This window comes from Nicotiana tabacum, chromosome 7 (genome assembly GCF_000715075.1).
Source record: "Nicotiana tabacum cultivar K326 chromosome 7, ASM71507v2, whole genome shotgun sequence".
Classification (NCBI taxonomy): domain Eukaryota; kingdom Viridiplantae; phylum Streptophyta; class Magnoliopsida; order Solanales; family Solanaceae; genus Nicotiana; species Nicotiana tabacum.
The window spans coordinates 99,932,032-99,953,389 of record NC_134086.1 but is presented as its reverse complement, the minus strand read 5'-3'; the positions used below and the strand labels follow the sequence as shown (position 1 = coordinate 99,953,389).

Sequence of the window (21,358 nt, the reverse complement as noted above, 5' to 3'; positions counted from 1 at the left end):
TGGGTTGATATACTCCCTTTCATCTTATGGGGTATTTAATTTGGATTTCCAGAAACAAAAACAACTCAAACAAAACAAATTTCCCACCCTTACTAAAAACCATAATAGAGCATGCTCCGGAATTCCTCTTGCTAAACTCCACAAGTGCACCTCTCCAAAGCAAAATGTCGGTCAAAATAAGCTGGCATGCACCACATAAAAATTGATATAAACTTAATACTGATGGAGCATACAAAAATTGTGCTACGAATTCAGGAATAGGAGGAGTCTTCAGATATCACACAGGTAATTGGATCATTGGCTTCCAAAAACAAGATACTGCCATTTCTCCTATACATGCTGAATTGCAAGCAATATACGAGGGGCTCCAAATTGCCACAAATTTCAAACTTTTTCCCCTTGAGGTGGAAACAAATTCAACAGCGGCTATCAATGCAATACATCAAGACCATATAGCTTTTTCTAACATTGTTTATGCATACAGACCATTAAAGCACCAGCAGAAGGACCTCCTGCTTCGACATAATTTCCACGAAGGCAATCAAGTGGTGTATCTACTAGCTAAAGACGCCACCAAAAAAGACTTTAAGCCGTTTAGTTCGGACAGGCCAAGGCTCCATGCAACTCCACCTCTTTTTGTGAAGCTACAATTGACGACGGAACAAAATCGAAACTGTCTTTTTGAAAAATCTGTAGCAACTACGTCTTGTAATATGCTTGGAACTTTAGGTAATCAAAATATTTCTTGTGATATTCCACCAATGAGTGGGAACTTTTCATCTACTTGTAACAAGCTAAAAGACTTCTAGTTATTATAATAAATATTCCGTAACTATCAAAAAAGAAGGATCCAGGTAAATAATTAGGAAGTAGGTGTTTATGTGATTGGTTAGAAATGATATATATTTCATAGAGTTTGCTAAAATCGCGTATACATTACTACTAGATGGGTCAGATTTCTAATTAATAATTAATGGGAACAAAACAATTCGGCAACATGAAATATTATTTGATTTAGAAGTTCCAATTCTTTTCCTCACCGTTCTCTATGTTATAAATACACGTATTAATCATAACATGAAATACACTTCAAGAAGGATACATAGACAAGTCGATCATCATTTTAATTTTGTGTTGAAGTTTCATGCTTATATAATATTCTTTCCATTCAGTTTTACTTATCCACTGTATTAGAAATCTAGTTTCACTTTTACTTGTCCATTATACTAAATTAAGAGAAAGACAATTTTTTTTTTCTTTTTCCTGTTTTACCCTTATCATTAACTACTCATTCCGCAAATTATTTTTCAAGACTTTTTGGAAATACTATCATTATTATGGTAAAATTATAAAATATATATTTTATTTATTGTTTCTTAAAGGACGTGAAAAGTAAAAATGAACAGAAAGAGCAGTAAATACAGATAACAACAATCAAGTCCATTATTCTCCAATAGTAGAAGTAAAACATCAAATTAAATATTATCAGCACTTGAAGGAAAGGCCTTCAGAATATCTTCATCTTGTGGTTCTTCACCCCATTTATTTATGGTTACGAATCAGTTCCATAGTATCAAAAGGCTTAAACTGCAGAGGATGAAGCAATGAGCTCTTCTAGTGTTCCTATCTTCATTGGATGTGAAAATTGCCCAAGTGAATATCTTGATTCATTTCCACTCATTGTAACTTTATGTGTAACAGCATGTACTCTATCGTTGCTCCATTCCTTAGCCAATAAAAACCCAAATTTTTGCATGATCAAGTTAAACAGCATAATTAGCGTTTACAATCTACTCCACTCATTTTATTTTATATGATACTCTTTCCATTTTTAGTATATTAAAAAGAATGACATCATTTTTATCTTGAAACTCTTTCAGCTTCTCATTCCTCAAACTTTAGAAAGAAATTCACATTGATTAATTTGATTAATGCTTTATAGTTGACATACCTGCAATCTGATAAATAATAAAAAGTAATAGGCTACTATAGAACACGATTCTAAAAGCTTATAATTTGATATCAGAATAAAATTCCATTATTTTAACTTGTTTGTTGTAATGCTTGAGGACTTCAGAATAATAAATTTTTATAAAAATTTATTCCATGTTTTTCATTCCCTTTTTTTAGAGAATAGACAGCTTAGTAATTAGAGGGAAAAAAGAGAATATAAAATACAAGTTTTATTATGACAAAAAAAATAAAAATTAATATTAGAATATAAATTAAGTATTAGTCATCATCAATCACATTGACAAAATAATTCTTTTCCTATTTTATGCATATCTTATAATTTTTTACTATAGATAGTTAATATTCCTTAAAGAAAATTACCATAGAATTAATATATACTATTAATTTTAAATTGGGCCATTGCTTCATTTGTTTGGCCCTTGAGCCGGCACTGATCCCTATAGCCATTAAAATATTTTGATATGTTTAAGAGCATAATTTCCGTGCGTACTTTTGGTATATGAGACAAAAAGTGTTTTTTGCTTCTTAAACTTCTTATATGCCTAGTCAAACGACAAAAAATATTTTTCTCTTCTTATGCTCAGTACGCGTCTAGTCAAATATCATCATATAAAATGAAACAGAAGGAGTGACAGATAAATTAAAGTTTCATAGATAGGGAAAAAGATATAGGACTAACCTTAAGTGCATCACCTGCGATAACAATAAAGGATGAAGGAGGAAATTCAACAGAAATCCAATGACCATCCTTTGTTTCGATCTCCAAACCATTTACTTGATTTTGATGGAGTATAGTAATGAAGCCCTTGTCACAATGAGGTGGAAGACCAATGTTAGGCCCATCGGACTTTGGAACTCCATATTTCATGACACGAACAAGGTTACCCTTAGATTTAACACACAATTCATGATGTTTCTCCACACCATAACTTGCAAACATCGTTTTAGTCACCATGTTGTCTAGTTCCATCAATTGCTTTGAATGGGAATGAAGTAGTCCACTATTCACACAAAGGCCAATGGAAAAACAAAATTAAGAATATTAAAGGAGAAAAAAAAAGAAGAGAAATTGAGGAGGGAAGGTAACGATATACCGTTACTAGTCTTTGGCCAAGTTTCTAAAATCAACTTATTTTGGAAAGTATCTTTTTTGAAAATGACTTTTGGTGACAAGAAATGTGTTTAAGTTGACTACTTATTTTGAAAAATACTTTTGAATAACAATTAATGTTTGATCAAACTTTTAAAAAGTATTTCTAAGTGTATTTTTCTCAAAAATACTTTTCAAAAAGTAATTTTAGGGAGAAACTATTTTTTTCTGTTTCTCAAAAACTGATTATGCTTCTACTCAAAAATACTCTTTTCTTCTAAAAACTTGGCCAAACACCTTAACTATGGGGAAAAAAATACTTTTGACCCAAAAGAAACTTGATCAAATAGGCTATAACTGTATTTTTCACAAAAATACTTTTCAAAAAAATACTTTTGGGAATAAGCTATTTTTTCTGCTTCAAAAAATGTTTCTGACCAAAAATCTTGGGAAAAAAATACTTTTGACAAAAAAAAGTATTTTTGGCCAAAAGAAACTTGGCCAAATAGGCTATAAGGATCGTAAAAAACCTCCTTGATGTGCAAACCAAAATTTAGTGGGCGTTTGGACATAAGAATTGTAAAATTTCAAAAAAAGTGAAATTGTTTTTCAAGTGAAAATAGTTGTGTTTGGACATGAATATAATTTTGGGTTGTTTTGAAGTTTTGTGAGTGATCTGAGTGAAAATTTTGAAAAACAGTTTTTTGGAGTTTTTCAAATTTTTGAAAAATTTCAAAATTCATTTTCAAGTGAAAATTTAAAATTTAATGGCCAAACCTTAATTTCAAAAAAAGTGATTTTTTTAAAATGTCCTAACGGGCTCTAATTTAGTATGAGGAAAAGAAATCTTAATTCAGAAATCATACCAAAAATGAGTATTTCCAGAGGGCCACATGACATTTGTGAAGCTTTGAACTGATTCAAGATTGACGGCATTCTCAATTCCCATGCTTTCATAAAGAGGCCGAGTGTCGGATTCTGGTCCAATATAACCAAAATTAGGAATTGTCGAAGTGTTTTTAGCTTTTGTTTCCACAGGTAAATCAAACAACTTCTCCACTGCCTGGAAAACTTGTTTACATAGCTCCATTGAAATTTCTTCATAGATTGCTAAGAAACAGCCATAGATTTCGAAAGCTTTTCGAACATCTTGGCATGTTGAAACCCAACAACTTGAACTTGGGCTCATGTTTTCTTGGCTAAATCTGATAACAGGAATGACTCTTTGGGATTCCATGGTTATTAAGTGGTCCACAACTAAGACTTTAGAGATGTATATTAGGACTGTAGGAGGTAGCTATCTGAATCATATATACTACATCTCATTAATACTGATATATAGCAAGACGACTAATATTTTTTTTCCCAGTGATTTACATCAATTATTGTCTTTATCTTTGGCCGGCAATCTTTTACATAATAAAATTTCTAATGTCAATAATGACTTGAAAAATTTGAATAATTTTTCATGTGATGCTCTCGTCATTTATTTTTGTTTTTTTGCTTATTTCTCTTGGATTGAACATTGGATCATTCATGTCGATTGATTCCTTAAGACAGTCCATAGATATATGTGTATCTTATGGTGAATCAGCTATTGCTGTTAATCCAAAGGTCACAAATATCTAATGTAAAGGAAACAAATTCTGCAGAACATGATCCGACCAAATTTCACTCAACTCGCCTATTTGACACTCTTATCCCAAGGTTTGATTCTAGTTTGGGCTTCTTCGACGGCCTACTTACCCAATCTTTTGTTTTTTCTCAGACCAACTCTACATTTTGGGTAGATTCTTATTGATGTTTCACGTTATAATCCATATTTCATAATTTGTCCATATCAAAACTATCAAAAAGAAAAAAAAAATATTTTTGAGGAAGAAGAAAAGATCAAAGTAAGAGAATGTTGAGTATATTGGGTCCCAGCTATTTATATTAAGTATATAGTTAGTTGTAACCACTTAGAGTTAGTTAGTTGTACAAATATAATTAGAGTAGTTTACTAGCTTTTGTACTAGTATTCAATAACATAACGAGCTTTCTTTCGGACTTTCTCTCATTCTTCCACCTTCTAGAACTTACAGTTCTGCCATAGCTGAAACTTCTCAACAGAGAACTCTCTTTCAGATCACCAGTATTAACAAGAGAAGAGAAAGTAAATTATATGCTAAGAAAAGAAAGAATTTTATTTTCCGAAAGAATGCAAGTAAACTCGAAAAAGAAAAAGTGGCTCATTTGACCAGTCATGAGATTTCAACTAAAGGGTTTGTAAGCGATGTTTCACGCGATTTTCTGAATATTGGGACTACTTACTGTTAAAACTTAAAAGTATTATTATACAGTAGTAATTTTTTGAATAATAATAATAATAATAATAATAATAATTATAACAACAACAACAACAACAACAACAACAACAACAATAATAATAATAATAATAATATAATAATAATCTTAACAGTATATCGTGTATTCGTAGTGCAAATATTATAAGTTGATATGTCGGGAGAACAACAATAGTTATATGATAATTATAAAGGTCTATGAATTATAGGGGGAGGTTTTAATGAAATAACTCATGCAACTGATAAATTTGGTGGCCTACAAATTAACAATTCACGCTCTAATAAATTTTTAGATTGTATAAACTACTGCTACCTTACTGATTTAGGTTATAAAGGAAACCGATACACTTGGACAAATGGTCGGCATAATAAATATAATATTTTTGAACGTATTAATCGTATTATAGCAAATTATGAATGGCTAAGTCAATACCCTGAGGCACTTGTCATACATCTTCCACGTACTCATTCCGATCACTGTCCCCTTCTACTAGAATTACAACGCTGTCCATTACCTCGGCAATTTTTTTTTAGATTTGAAACAATTTGGACTACACACCCTACTTTCCCATCTATAGTTAAACAAGCCTGGCATGATAACTTACTGTTGCTACCAACAATTAATCATTTCACTGACCTAGTCCAAGAATGGGATAAATCGAGTACATTTGGTAATATTTTTAAACGTAAAAGGAAAATCTTGGCTCGATTAGGTGGTCTCCAATCATCTATAAACTATCCTAATAGCACTTTATTACACAATCTGGAACATCAATTAAGGATGGAATTCAATCATCTACTCAAGCTTGAGGAGGACTTTTGGATATTAAAGTCTCGTATTAATTGGTTAAATGATGGCGATGCAAATACTAATTTTTTCCATCTCACAACTCTAAATCGTCGAAGACATAATCGTATAACTGCGATGCAAGATCAAGGGGGAAATTGGATAATTGACCCACATATCATTAAGAATAATATTATAAATTATTACCAAAATCTTTTCACAACATAACAAACTGCTTCTACTATAAAAAATACAATACAACCCTCTAATGTATTAACTCATCAGGATCAATTTTGCTTAACTAAACCCTTACAAGATTATGAAATTATTAATGCAGCTCACTCCTTTAAACCTTTTAAAGCTCCTGGACCAGATGGTCTACACCCTTTCTTCCATAAAAAATATTGGGACACCATAGGCAACTCCGTCAAATATTTTTGTCACAAAGTTTTTCTTGACCATCAAATCAACCCTACCATTAATACTACACTCATTTGCCTAATTCATAAAAATAGGCATGCTTCTTCCATATCTCAATATCGACCCATCAGTCTTTGTAATATTATTTACAAGATCATCACAAAAATAATCGTAAATCGACTAAAACCTATTCTGGAACACATTATTCATCCAACTCAATCTAGTGTCCAGAAAAATAGAAGATCTGCAGATAATGCTCTTATTGTCTAGGAAATCATTACCAAATTCCAAAAAATGAAGGGTAACAATTTAAATATGTTTCTCAAGTTGGATCTTAAAAAGGCCTTCGGCAAATTAGAATGGTCGTTCATACATAATACCTTAATCACCTTAAATTTTCCCCCAACTTTTACTAAATTAATTAATTATGTCTTGCATAACAACTACTTCAACTTCAATTCTTATTAATGGAAACCCTACGGAATATTTCACACCCACGAGAGGCATAAGACATGGAGACCCTTTATCACCTTATCTGTTTATCCTCTGCCTTGAAATGCTTTTGCGAAAAATAAATACAGCAGTTGATTACCATACTTAACTACCACTCTCCCTTGCTAAAAAGGGACCTCAGCTATCTCATTTATTTTTTGCTGACGATATTATTCTCACAGCAAAAATTACAACCAACACTTGTCAATCAATTGTTAATACTATTACTCACTTTACACATCACTCTGGACAAACTATCAACTTTGATAAATCAAAAAAAAAATTCTCAAAAAATTGCACAACCACTACAAGAACATTGTACTACAACTCTTCCACATGAATGAAGGGAAAAGTTTTGCACTATGGCATCTTTGGATTATAAGGAACAAGAACACTTTAGATCATCAAAGAATTCCTTTAAATATTCCTTTTATACTAAATATGGCAACTGAATATTATTTTTTAACGAATCAAAAATTTAAAAACAAATCTGTAACACCTCTATACATAAAATTGCATCCACCAAATGCTACTATCTATAAACTAAACATTGATGGGTCTTGCTCATCTACCCAGCAAAATATGGTATTGGTGGAGTTTTTCGAAACTACCAAGGCAACTGGATCATGAGATTTGCAGGTAAATCCAATCCAGGCGCAAATGTTCAGACAGAACTCCTTGCACTACTCATGGGATTGAAACTTGTTGTGCAACAATATCTCAACCCCATCATCATTGAGACAGATGCACATGCAATCATCGGTATGTTTAACTCAACTACTATGCACTACACTAATCTCATTAACGATTGCAGGTTATTACTCCTACAGCTGGATAGCCCTCCTATACAATACATCTACAAAGGGCAAAATTGTGTTGCAGATAGTTTAGCCAAACATGAAGTCATGCATGCACAGGAGAGCTGCATACTTTGTGGGAGACCATCATCTTTTGCAGAGCCTTCTTACCACCAAGATCATATCGACACGCTACAAAGGAGGTTCGTTACAATCAACTCCAGTAACTCAACACAACCGCTCTTTGCTCTAACTACTTTGTGTAATAGTATTGTTCTATCTAGTACTAATAGTAGTGTTCTATCTAGTACTAACTATCTTTCTTGTAATGATTCCCATACGGGGGTCTTTGTAGTAAACTCTAGCTTAGTAACTATGATGCCTCTTATGTATCTTGTAAACTGTTCTCATGTACCTGTTTAATTCCCTATAATATAAGTACATCTTTTCGACAAAAAAAGAAGAAGAACAACAACATTTTAGCAATGAAAAATAAGAAGACAAACACAACACATTTATAGAATTAACATTTGAACAATGACTAGTGGTGCAGCTAGTTGGTGCATTACCCTCTTTGCCCCCTCCCCCGCGCATAAAAAAATCTAAAAAATAATATCAGTAAAAAGAAAGAAAAAAACAAAAGGAAGTGTGAAAAGTGAAAAGACTGCTTTCGTTTTATTTATACTTTCACACAAACAAGCCACAAGAATCAATCATAATATATTAAAATCTGCAACACTCTTAAAGCATGCACTAGTTTTTATAATTTGTCATGCCAGAAGTTCTCTTAACACAATTATACCAACCTTTCTCCAACTACAGATTTAGCTCTCCATTTATATTTGATGCAATAACATGTTTGAAACAATCTCATACTAAGATTTCATCAGACAACAGCAAATCTCAAGTCACATTCTCTTAGCTTCCATATTTTATCCAATATGTCACAGAACGGCAAGAACATTAATGGTGCATCCAAGTACTTTTTTCAGCCGTCGACGCGCCTTCCTACTCCAGGAAAAGCCACCATTCTTGCCATGGGCAAAGCCTTCCCTGCACAACTTGTCCCTCAGGATTGCTTGGTTGAAGGCTACATTCGCGATACCAACTGTCAAGATTTGGCTATTAAGGAGAAGTTAGAGCGCCTTTGTAAGCAAAAATTTACTTCCATTAATTATTGTTTCATGCTTATAATCCTGACCTTTTTCATGAATTTAACTTGTATATACTAACAATATAAAGACTTTTTACACTATCAACGTATTTTAACATGCTGTAGGTAAAAAGTCTAATTTTCCACATTACAAGTCCAACTTTTGTTGGACACCTGTAGTTATTTTTGATGATATGATTGTGTGAAAAACTCTTTTGACTGTCAGTGTATATAAGTTAAACTTTTTAAAACATTTCTAGTGACTTTTCCATGTTTTTCTGTAGGTAAAACTACTACTGTGAAGACCAGATATACAGTGATGTCAAAAGAAATTTTGGACAAGTATCCAGAACTAGCAACTGAAGGCACACCAACAATCAAACAAAGGCTAGAAATTGCAAATCCAGCAGTTGTGGAAATGGCAAAACAAGCAAGCCAAGCTTGCATTAAGGAATGGGGAAGATCAGCAGAGGAAATCACACACATTGTGTATGTTTCCTCCAGCGAAATACGTTTACCAGGAGGTGATCTTTACCTTGCAACTGAGCTTGGATTGAGGAATGACATTGGACGCGTAATGCTGTATTTTTTGGGTTGCTATGGTGGTGTCACAGGCCTTAGAGTTGCCAAAGATATAGCTGAAAATAATCCAGGGAGCAGAGTTCTATTGACAACTTCTGAGACCACAATTCTTGGTTTTAGGCCACCAAATAATGCTAGACCATATGATCTTGTTGGTGCTGCACTTTTCGGTGATGGAGCTGCTGCTGTTATAATTGGAACTGAACCAATTATGGGAAAAGAATCTCCTTTCATGGAATTGAATTTTGCAACTCAACAATTCTTGCCAGGGACAAATAATGTGATCGATGGGCGACTTACTGAAGAAGGGATAAACTTCAAATTAGGAAGGGACCTGCCTGAGAAAATTCAGGACAACATTGAGGAATTTTGCAAGAAAATTATAGCTAAGGCTGATTTGAGGGAAGCTAAGTACAATGACTTGTTCTGGGCTGTTCATCCAGGCGGACCGGCTATACTTAACAGATTGGAGAACACACTGAAGTTACAAAGTGAGAAACTGGATTGTAGCAGAAGGGCATTGATGGATTATGGAAATGTGAGTAGCAATACTATATTCTATGTGATGGAGTATATGAGGGAAGAGTTGAAGAATAAGAAAAATGGTGGTGAAGAATGGGGACTTGCTTTAGCATTTGGCCCTGGCATCACTTTTGAAGGCATTCTCCTTAGGAGTCTCTAAATGTCATGTTATGATATTAGGTTGTTCATTTTCTTTGTACTGTCCTTAGACAGAACAAAATTGTTTCACTGTTTTTTTCCTTTCCTAAATACGAAGGTAAAATAAGAGACATGAGTTCACAACTCATGCAATTTTAGTTAAAGTTACTGGAACTATGGAACAATGTCATATGATAAATGAAAGAAAATTAATGGAGAAATGATTTAAATTTATCCACTAATGGTGTGAACATGCTTGTTTATGCATTCAGCATAATCTTACTAGCTCTCACATGTTACTCACCTATTTCTATCCTAGGATACCATATGATATTTAATATATGTGTTAAATACTACTAGCCATCAACATATAAAAACAAACCAAGTAATGGACATATACATCTTTATTCTTTTGGATGTGGTATTCAATCAGAAAAAAAATTAATTTGGCCAAAAAATTAAAGTAAAAAGGATTTATTTACCCTTTTAGGAAAAAAGTCTATATCAAAACTCAAAAATGTTTTTTTGGATCAAGATCCATTTTGAGAAATAGATTGATTTTCAAGACTAGTCCAAAAACAGCTGCTATGGGCCCCAGCCCAAATACCTAGGGCGGTGCCCAATCTTTAGGAAGAAATTCAAAAATAGCCGGATTTACAACTTATCGTTTAAAAATAGTCCAGTTTCAACAGTAATCGAAATTTAGCCACTTTTCATGTAAAGATAAATTTGAGCGAAAATATTGTTCAAAACCCGGAAAATACGCCACTATATTATACTGGAGTTCCAGCATAAGTACACTAGAACTCAAGTATAATATACTGGAGTTTGGAGCACCGGTGCTCCAGTCTTCAATATATTATACTTGAATCAGCAAAGTATATCGGTCCAGCATAATATGCTGGAGTTCATACAGAGGTACACCGAACTCCAGTATATTATGCTGGATCGGTTTCTGTTGCAGCAAAATAGTGGCTATTTTTCATTGCCTTCATAAATGCTGGCTATTTTTGAATAACAAGTCCCAAAATTGGCTATAGCGTGCTATTTTTACCAATCTTTATTCCGCTAATCCTAACCGTCAACCGTCATTTTTTCCCCGACAACCGTCATTTTCTTTCACATTTAATCGGTAATCCTTCGTACGTAAGTTTGGGTACGACGTCGTTCTTGTGATTTCTTAGTCGTCTTCCTCTTCTCCATGAAGTGTCCGTTAACTTTGGCATTGCTTTGCAATTAAGCAATTTACCCTTTCTCCATCATTCTCGAACCTCCTCTTTATAATTTTTATTTTGTTGGCAAAAACAATTATTTTTGTTCCCAGAATCTTAAAATTACCTAAGCATAATTCAATCTCTTTTGCAGATTAAAGGTACATGCTTTTTGTTAATATACTCTGAATTTTAGTTTTTTAAGTATTGTTTGGTGTATTTCAAATTTTTAATCACATCCTAATTTTAAGATTTTGTTCATTGAAGATGTGTTTTCATGTTTTTTACTTAAATTTTGTTGATAACTTTTATTTATTTGTTTGCTTTATTAGCAGTGGATGATATGGACAGACGTAACAACACAACTCAGGAGTCGAGTGACCCCTTTGTGGTAAGGTTCCTCTGCCTATGATTACTAATTTATGAAATTAAATAAAAACAATAGAAAATCCATCTTGAATGGTGGGAACCAGTTTCATTTATGCTGAAAACAAATAGGGAAATTTAAATATCCAAGGATGTACGTTTTGAATTACTCGTCTAGTTTGATCGAAGCAAACTTTAGTGCTAGGAAGATCTTTATGAATTTGCCATGATTTTGCTTACATAAAACAGTGCTATAATTTTGCCTCTGGGTAGGGATAGAAGCTTTAGATATTTTCGATGTCATTCGAAGCTCTCCCTGTGTGAGATATTCACCACGAATTATATACTAGAGTAATGAAGTTTAGAGACAAAATATATACCATTTGAATTGCAGAGCTCTATACTGTACTTCAACACTTTGACCTTTGCCTTAAAGTTGTCTTCCATCCATAAAGGCATAGAATATGCGTTGGTCATTTTCCCTAAGCATCCAGCACGTATTTCACAATACCTGAAAATTCTCCCATTTCATTTTTAGTCTGGCATCCCAGGCTTGTCCCGTATGATAAATCTTTTTTCAAAATTTGGCTTGTTTTGTTTTCAAACGAGAGTGTTTTTCCCACTGAAAACTAATAGTTTAAGAAGACTTATCCATGAATACTAATAGTTGTTATAGCTTTCTTTGTACATTCAAGTAGTTTCTGCTTTTAACATTATATTTAGGTCACTGTAATTCAGATTGCTTTTCAGTTGAAATTTAGAGTTTGTTTTTTTGTGTGGCAGTGAATTGTAATGTGTTGATTTGACATCTTTCAACTTCAAATAACATATTACTTGTGGCATTCCTTTCCTCTTCTCTCTATTAGTTGAAGAGTGCATTAGTTGGGGTTGGCTGCATTGTCAACTAATGTGATCGTTTGGTTACGAGCCCATCCGCTTGAAAGTCCTCTATATTTGTAGTACCAGGATCGTTGGAGCTGTCACCTACAAGGACTGGTTCATGGACAGAGTTACTAAATTTTCGTGATTTTTCTTCGAGTTATCTTAAGTCCGAGTTTTTTCATTTTTTGACATGGTGACATATTAAAACTATCTGCATTAAGCATGGACAGGATTCCCCGTTGATCTTGTCAAATTATTGAATCATAATTTAGTGGATTGTCCACTTTATAAATCTTTACGTTTTTCCTCTAGTAGTGGCTATATAAGAAAATTAAGTGGGAGGGCTAGTTCTCAGGTAGCCATAGCCCACAGAACCAAGCATCTGAGACTCGGAGCACTTCTCTTTGTTCGGTAGCACTTAGCTAGAACCTCACTCTTGACCTCCTTCTGTTTTCACAAATCTGGCTTAAAATCACATGCAGTTCTGGAATTTGACAGAGCAGCTGAGCACAGTGAAAATAGTTAGGTACGAATTTGAGGCTTCAATTAATGGAAACTTAAGACTGAGGTGGGAGAAAGTAGAAAGTGGGAAGCATTTTGTCGAATGAAATGTCTCATTCTTGAACTTTTGATTTCGATCTGTTACGTGGAAAAACCTTTGCCTTGTGAATGGACATTCCTGTCGTTTCTGCTCAATATTAATATAAGCTTGTATTAACTTGCTTCTATCGGGAAAGCATTAGAAGATTGTTGGCGATGAGGAATGACTTTCAGGCATTGCATTTTGTATTTCATGCTTGATGAGAGATGGTAACCAGGAGTTAGAGGAAGCTGAATGACACTTCCTAGGTTAGTGTAAGTGCTGAATGGAATTGAAGTAAAGTACATGGAAGTCGTGAGTTAAGGCTGAACCAAATGTACCTGTTGGGAAAATTATAGTGACTGAAGTACTTGGAATTAATTGCCTAGAAAAGAAGTTGTGAATATGTGAACTGAAGGTGAAGGATCCAATATATTAAGTAAATATATTGTGTAGTTACTTATCCAAAAAAGAGGAGACTACATTGTGTTTATCCTAAATGGTTGTTAACCTACTGACATCTTGTTGTTGCACTCACACTCTCTATTTTTCGCCCTGGTTTGGATTAGCCTCCACTCTCCAGTAATTTATGCAGATCCACTAGCTGACTGCTTAGGGGTTGTGGGCTGTGACGAAAATAGTTCCTGATACTAGGAGTGTGAATTGCAATCTTCAACTATCATTATGCAGTGTGACTTATGGCCAGTCCTGTATATCCAAATCCTTGTGTTGACATGAAATTACGTCAGACAAGATTTATAACCAGAAAGAAAAAAACTGTGGTGCAGGACTGGGTGGTTAAGAATACCTATATTGCCCACATCTCCTCTCCAGTACCAAATCCACATATCTACTCACATCAAGACTCAGGTGGTTTCAGGCGGCCTATATAGTGTAAAAGGTCGGCCCATTATCATCCATAACTGCATTTGGCATTTCTGCTTTTTCCGTCATGTTGCTCCAGGAAGTTCATGTCTCTGTTTGCTTGGAAAGGTCACTACCATTTTGTGCAGATTTGGTCTCTGTTCAGATATCAACTTTTTGTCCAAGAACTAAGGGCTAAAGTTATCAACTTCTATCAGATATCCTTGTGTTTCATCTTTTAAAGTGTACATGTCTATTGATAATCCTCTACCTACTGTTCTGAATCATTTGGTCCCTAACCTCTGAAAACATTTCTTGTCTTTTATCATTTGCCTAATGTTGTCTCCTTTTTCGGCCAGGCGAATGACAGTTCTTTGAGAAGCAATAGGGGTATCCCTCAGCTACTTACTTCTGTCCCAGCTCTCAATGATGCTGCTTCCTATCTTGCTGATACAACATCATTATTTACTCGCTGTTTCATGGATTTTTCTGGTGAGCTTCATGAACTTTTTCATGTGTTCCTTCTCTCCCCCCGTAGTAAATTTTTTATTCCCCCAATTTGTTGGTTAATGATGATTGGCTGAGATTGGTCCCTACGTGATTTTTGATGCATTAAGATTTTATATGCTCCATGAATAGTCGAATTTCTACCTTTTGAAGTCTTCTATTTTATTGTTTTAGAGTATTAAAAAAATTTCCTTCCGAATTTCTTGCCAATTGTACCCAAGTAATATCTTCCAGGTTAGACTTCTGATGATAAATTATGTGGCAAAAGCTAATGGAAGATGTTGATTTCCTTAATGTAAGATGTCTATTGTCTACCATGATCAAAAGCAAAGCTAGTTTTAATCCTTTAGGTGAGGGATACAATAACTATCCTGTTCTTTTGTTTGCATGCTTGGATTATATTTGTTTTAAATTGAAGCCATGTATCTTAGTGCCACTGAATTTTAGGTTTTGAGGCTCTGGAAAATTGTGAATTGAGATTTTAGACGCTTCCTTCCGTTTTTCCTTTCCCCCTTCTCTTTGAGATGCAATTTGGTCATAAATGTCAATGACATGATATTTAACTCCTGAATTCTGGCGCCAGCAAATTTCTTTTCTCCTAGAATTTGATATGAAATCTAGTTATGGATTTGCAATTTAGTGCTTGTATGATGTGTTTTCTACTTCCAGCTGTAGCAGAACCTGCCTCCAGAGGCTTAGGAGGCCAAGAGATGGTTACATTTGGTTCTGCAGAAAGTAGAGGATCCCCCGCCTTCAGTGGTGTTTCTTCAAGTGGAAGTCATTTAGCTGTTTGTAACTCATCTCAGCCATCTGTTGATGCTCCGCTTCTCCATGAAGGATTAAGTAGAACCTTATCTAGAGAGTCTTCTCAAAGTGGTAGTGCAACAAGGAACTCAGAGGATCTATCTGACAGTTCCTGTGCACAGGTTCAATCAACGCAGGCCAGCCCAAATGGCATTTCTATTTTCCAAGGGTATGATTATCTGAATGGATACAAGTTTGGCATGTTAAATGCCAGATCATATGCTTGTTAGACATAATCATGTATGTATAATCATCTGCACATGGATAACTGAAACTACATAGAAATTGCTGGTTTCCGTAAAACTCACTCTATTTCTTTTTCTACTGATTTTGTAAAAACAATTGATGTTTGTGGTACTACCGGTTGGTATAACTCGTGCTCTTATTGAAGTACCTTTCCTCATGGTTTTTGCATTTTATTTTTAGCCTTATAGAGAAGGTGAGAAGGACAGTTCGTGGGTCAGCTGATGATATTGGATGGCTACAGCGTGCTTCACATATGCCTCCTGTCGAAGATCAAACTGATAGATTTGTGGAAATCCTTGACGATATTAGGTACAAACACCATATGTACAAATTGACTGCGACTGTCTACTCGAATACAAGTTGACCTTGTTCGGATCTTTTTTGTCAGGCATGGACTACATAAATTACCAAATTCAATGGTTTACTTGTTAGTACCAGGTAAAAGCACCCTTCCTCCTATCAGTAGCGATAGTAAACAACCAAAATGGTTAATATTTGAAACTAGATCAGCCTCATAGAATTTATGGAAAGCACACTAGTTGTGCCAAAAGTCTCTCTCATCAGTACAATTATGTGGATTATTTTCCCTCATTTCCCTGCACGTGTCTTTGACCACTGTTGGACAAACTAGATCAGCCTCATAGAATTTAAAGCACACTAGTTGTGCCAAAAGTCTCTCTCATCAGTACAATTATGTGGATTATTTTCCCTCATTTCCCTGCACGTGTCTTTGACCACTGTTGGACCATGCTATATCCGTGATCTTTTTAATTATTAGTTATTAGGGGATGCTGGAAAAATGATCTTATCATTCAAGAAGTCTTGAATTTATGAGCAAGCTAATCATCTTTAGTAGCATATTTCCTGATAATTGCTAGTCGTCTCTTCTCTGTGCAGGTCTCTTTAGCAATCATGGACCACTTTACTTTGTTAATACAAAAACAAGCTTTTCAAAACTGGGACTCACTTGTCATATAGCCAAAATTCATAGTGAGGTATCTCTCTTGTTTGTAAACCATATGTGCAGTTTATTGTTTTATCTCTTACCATCGAACATGACATATGCAGGCCTCTGTGGAAAAGAATGCTAGAGAAATAAAGGATTACATTGAAGAAGTTTATTGGGGCTCCAATAAACGTGTCTTACTTCTTGGACACAGTAAAGGTGGAGTAGATGCAGCAGCTGCTCTGTCCATGTATTGGTCTGATTTGAAAGATAAGGTTGCAGGGCTGGTTTTAGCGCAAAGTCCCTATGGTGGAAGTCCAATTGCTTCAGACATTCTGCGAGAAGGACAGCTTGGTGATTATGTAAACATCCGCAAGATTATGGAGATTCTCATCTGTAAAGTAATCAAGGTATATCCACCAGTAATTGCTTATTTGTTATTGATGTGCATTGTTTTTCTAGTGTGGGATGAAAAAAGAGTGTGGGATGGGATTGTCTTGTTTTCTGTTCCAATGGAGTACAAGCAATTGAAATTTCTGTCATGCTTAAAATCATCAATAGCTCTAGGGAAATTCTCTGTTTCACGTTGTGGGTCAACTTGTACAAATAAGAGATAAGAGTAATACAAGATTCCCATGATACGTATTTCTGACAAGGATTGCGTATGGCTTTGTTCTTGGCGATAAAAAGAAAGAGATTAAAGGTAAAGATTGTGGTCAAGAAAAGTTCAAACTTGGAGTTGACAAGTTACCCATTAGTAGAGGTATTAGTGGGTGCGTAGTTATTTATTAAAGACATCTACTGAAGTTAGGTCATCAAACTACGAAAGGTGATAAAGCATTAAGGAGTCGTTTGGTAGGATGTATTAGATAAAATAATGCATGCATTAGCTTTGGGTATTAATAGTACCTTGTTTTGTACATTTTTTGAACATATGCATTAGTTATACACCCTATTTGGTATTATCCTATGCATAACTAATGCATAGGAAACCATGGTATTAACAATACAATGGGTTTTGATACATGCATTAACTTAGGGGTCGTTTGGTTGGAAAGAAGTTATTCCGGGATTAATTATCCCGGGATTAGTTATTCCACCTTTCCATGGGGATAAAAACCACTACAATCCCGAGATAATTAATCTCGGGATTAATTATACCGCAGTTTTCTACCAACAAAACATGGGATAAACTCTTCTTAAATTAGTCCCGGGTAATTATTCCTTATCCCTCATACCAAAGGGGCCCTTAGAGACAAAATTACCCTTCAAAATTTATGCTTGATTAAAATATGATATTATATTAATGCAAGTTTGACACTGAAATTGCTCCCGCTATTTATATCTATGCCCCGCCAATTTTTTCATTATAAATTTATAAATTTTGACTCTACATTGGATTGGTTATAAGGGTATTTTTGTAAACAAACAATTCTTTTAGAAATTGTGCAATGCTTTAATTCTTCAAATCAAACAATCGATAAGAAATATGTCAGCATAACTAATGTCAGCATAACTAATGTCATCATAACTAATACTAGCATTACTAGTACACCATATTCAGCATTATTCTTATGCACCCTACCAAACGACCCCTAAGTCACTTATGGTGTCCTAGAGACTCGTCCATAGCCTTGCAGTTTTTCTTTACCCTTCCTGTTATTAGGAGTGGATTAGAGAGAGAGAGAGGGTATGGAAAAATAATCTGTTTTCATAGATGAGAAGTTGGAAGGCATTTCAATATATTCATTATCTTAGTTCCTTTCAGGAAAGTGCTGTTTAAACCTGTATTGGGAGAGAAATTATGTAGAGTACTGTTAGGGTATTTTGGTGAGAATGTATCAGTGAGCTCTTGTTTTCTTTTCCTTTCTGAAAAGATAATACCAGCCAGAGCAAGGTTCCTGTGTGGACTTTACCTTACTAATCCCGGCGAGGGAGGTGTAAAAGAGGAGATATATTTGAAGTATTATTTTACAGTTTCAAATTGAACCAACCTGAATTTGTAAAACTAAAGAATTCTCGATAATTTGTAAAACTAAAGAATTCTCATCAAGATTTGGTCATATTCTGGGATCTCTCACTTATTATTTATGATGGATTAGTAGCTTCATGCATAAGGGCACATTGTTTCAAGACACTATGGCCTAGTTGTTATAGATGGTTTCTGCTTGAATATGGTTATGATACGACTATGAATAGTGATTTTTTAACCATATATATTGCTCCAAGCATTGACTCAAAACTGATCTAATGCTACTTGTAAATTTCTTGGAGGTTAAGCTTGAAACGACTAGTACTTTAATCATCTATAAACTGAAAAACATGCCTTCTCTCTTTTTTGGATTTATGACTTAATTATGCCAATTAGAGTATGACCTTCTCCAATAAGTTGGGGAAAGCACATTGTGTGGTCCAACACGCTTAGATTGGGTGACTGGATGTAATGGTTGTGGAAATGATAGACTCTCATCCCTGTTTTTAGAGAACGATTTGTACATGAGCTAGGAGATGCCCTATGGAAGTTTCAGAAATTGAATATCATGATTAATATCTTGCTTAAGATATTAAGATTCCGATTAATGGTCTGAATCTGGAACTTATAAGATTATAATTGTCCAGTACTACTCTGTTCACTGCCTTAATATATTGGGTTGGATGCTCAGATCCATTCACATTGTGTCCGAATCAAACTTGGCAAGCTCATTTTTATGATTCTTCTCTCTCTCTATTATAGTTCTGTAGGTTTCTTTTCTATATTCAGCACTTCTGAGTCACTAAGTTACTCTCGGTTAACTTTTATCCCGTTGAGATTACTCTTTGTATCTGCTATACAGGTCTAGTGGTCAGTTGTCTCTCTCTACTCCAGGTCTCTTTGTTAGCCTTTCAAGCAACTCTTACTTCCACCAAGAAAATTCTTTCTTCATAAAAAAATCTTTCAAGTCCCCGTGTAAACTTTAGAACCAGGTCACACGTATGTGAGTGTGTTAGATAATATATCACATGTCCCTCATCAGGTGTAGTAGAATCCCAAACGGGTTTACAATAGTACTATGCTACTCCACCACTGCCTTTTTTAGACTGGATGATCAGATTCTGTCACATCAAAATTTACATTTTGAGCAAATGGGTGTAGTTCGAGTTGTCCTGAAACATGCCTATCCCTTGTCTTGGATGTTCTTTGCATGTTGTTTGCTTTTATGCTGCTCATACACAACAAAGCGAAATAAACTCCGATAGATGCCATATTCCATTTGTCCGATGCATGTTATGTTTCTTTCAGAGCTTTCTGTTTACTCTTAGGGTATTCTAATATCCGCAACTGTTTTGAAGGGTGACATGCAAGCTTTGGGAGATTTGACTTATGAGAGGAGGAAGGAGTTCTTGAGCAAATACCACTTGCCAAAGGAGCTTCCTGTTGTTTCCTTCCAAACGGAGGCCAGCATTTCTCCAGCGGTCTTGGCCACATTATCCCGTGTGGCGCACGCAGAAATGCCAACTTTTTCTACTGCCCAGCCTGCTACGTTTCCGGTGGTGATGCCTCTTGGTGCTGTGATGGCGGCATGTGCCCAGCTTCTTCAGATCAGGTATGGTCAGAAGAGTGACGGGCTTGTCACTTGTCGTGATGCAGAAGTCCCTGGGTCTGTGGTCATTAGGCCAAAACGGAAATTAGACCATGCTTGGATGGTATATTCATCATTAAACGATGACCCGATGGAGGCTGATGCATCTCAAGTTTGTGAAGCTCTTCTAATTTTACTAGTAGAAGTAGGACAGAGGAAAAGACATGAAATATCTAACAAAGATGAATGAAGCGTATACAAGAACGTACTCCTCATCTGGAGATTGATGCTTAACCTGTCATCACAATTACCAATTTCAGTTTAGATGTTCAGTGAATAGAACATAGAAAATTATCCAATGCGCCCCCCCCCCCCCCGGGTTTTAAATCGGAAAAAAAGGAAGAAATGTGGTTGGAAAAAGAAGTGTCCGAATAAGAAAATTTCTGCAATATATGATGTGTATACGCTTCCCCTGGAATGATCTGTGCGGCTGTTAGGCATATTAGACAAAAGAATGGTCTTTACGGATTGGTCCTTGTGTGTCGCCACGTACCTAGGTTTGAATTCCTTCTGGAGATAAGCAACCATCTTCCCTTTAAGATAGGGGTTAGGGAGGTGAAGTTGAAGTGGGAGTCTTCTGCAAGGGAGTTGCGGGCTGGGCTCGAAGGTTCTAGGGCAGCAAGTTAGTTTTCAATCTTTTGTTGTGTAACTATGTGCAGGGAGTTTGTATTCCGATGTGCATATTTACTTCTATCTCTAATAAGTTCTCATGTTTCTTCGTTTTTGCCTTTTCCTCTTGTTTCTGTATCCTATATTCAATATCTTGAATTTTCTTTTCAGCTATAAACTTTTCAGTATAAAATTTGGGAGCAAGAGTATAGCAATTTCAGATTTCTATCCATTAGAAATCTGTACTCCTTTCTAAATAGTTCTCCAAGCAAAACCAGTCTTGAATATCTCAAAATCCAAAGCAGGAAGAGCTTAATAAAAAAGGTGATCGGATTGTTCACTAGGGTTTTTTGAGTATTAACATGTTCAAGCTTTAGACATGAGATACACACCTAAAAAAAGATCGTAACTAAACCTAGATTA

At 35.0% G+C, this 21,358-nt stretch overlaps 3 protein-coding genes across 4 annotated transcripts; 2 read left to right on the top strand and 1 right to left on the bottom strand.

The window, feature by feature from the left end:
- Positions 1-1,399: 1,399 nt before the first annotated feature.
- On the bottom strand, positions 1,400-4,381 carry LOC107781267 (putative 2-oxoglutarate-dependent dioxygenase AOP1.2). The gene is made up of 3 exons (XM_016601952.2): positions 3,931-4,381; positions 2,654-2,975; positions 1,400-1,726 (listed from the first exon to the last, which is right to left on the bottom strand). Exons 1-3 carry the CDS (start codon positions 4,299-4,301, stop codon positions 1,583-1,585), a joined length of 837 nt encoding a protein of 278 aa, XP_016457438.1. The 5' UTR covers positions 4,302-4,381; the 3' UTR covers positions 1,400-1,582.
- A 4,408-nt stretch (positions 4,382-8,789) lies between these two features.
- LOC107781266 (type III polyketide synthase A-like) lies at positions 8,790-10,512 on the top strand. Its single transcript, XM_016601951.2, has 2 exons — positions 8,790-9,054; positions 9,343-10,512. The coding sequence occupies exons 1-2, from the start codon at positions 8,847-8,849 to the stop codon at positions 10,320-10,322; spliced, it is 1,188 nt and encodes a 395-aa protein (XP_016457437.1). The 5' UTR covers positions 8,790-8,846; the 3' UTR covers positions 10,323-10,512.
- A 932-nt stretch (positions 10,513-11,444) lies between these two features.
- On the top strand, positions 11,445-21,041 carry LOC107781265 (uncharacterized). Of its 2 annotated transcripts, none has more exons than XM_016601950.2 (9): positions 11,445-11,672; positions 11,847-11,902; positions 14,563-14,695; positions 15,380-15,683; positions 15,941-16,069; positions 16,149-16,198; positions 16,658-16,755; positions 16,829-17,116; positions 20,037-21,041. In XM_016601950.2, exons 2-9 carry the CDS (start codon positions 11,855-11,857, stop codon positions 20,514-20,516), a joined length of 1,530 nt encoding a protein of 509 aa, XP_016457436.2. In that variant the 5' UTR covers positions 11,445-11,672; positions 11,847-11,854; the 3' UTR covers positions 20,517-21,041. The 2 variants fall into 2 exon arrangements, with proteins under 2 accessions (XP_016457436.2, XP_075073502.1); XM_075217401.1 differs by having other exon boundaries at positions 11,455-11,672; positions 11,844-11,902.
- Positions 21,042-21,358: the final 317 nt, after the last annotated feature.

Coding starts and splice junctions, on each gene's coding strand:
- LOC107781267 (XM_016601952.2), bottom strand. CDS start 4,301: ATGGAATCCCAAAGAGTCATTCCTGTTATCAGATTTAGCCAAGAAAAC. Junction 2,976..3,930: donor TCTGGAAATACTCATTTTTG/GTATGATTTCTG, acceptor TTGTGTGAATAG/TGGACTACTTCATTCCCATT. Junction 1,727..2,653: donor TCGCAGGTGATGCACTTAAG/GTTAGTCCTATA, acceptor TTATTGGCTAAG/GAATGGAGCAACGATAGAGT.
- LOC107781266 (XM_016601951.2), top strand. CDS start 8,847: ATGTCACAGAACGGCAAGAACATTAATGGTGCATCCAAGTACTTTTTT. Junction 9,055..9,342: donor GGAGAAGTTAGAGCGCCTTT/GTAAGCAAAAAT, acceptor GTTTTTCTGTAG/GTAAAACTACTACTGTGAAG.
- LOC107781265 (XM_016601950.2), top strand. CDS start 11,855: ATGGACAGACGTAACAACACAACTCAGGAGTCGAGTGACCCCTTTGTG. Junction 11,903..14,562: donor AGTCGAGTGACCCCTTTGTG/GTAAGGTTCCTC, acceptor TTTTTCGGCCAG/GCGAATGACAGTTCTTTGAG. Junction 16,756..16,828: donor TAGCCAAAATTCATAGTGAG/GTATCTCTCTTG, acceptor TGACATATGCAG/GCCTCTGTGGAAAAGAATGC.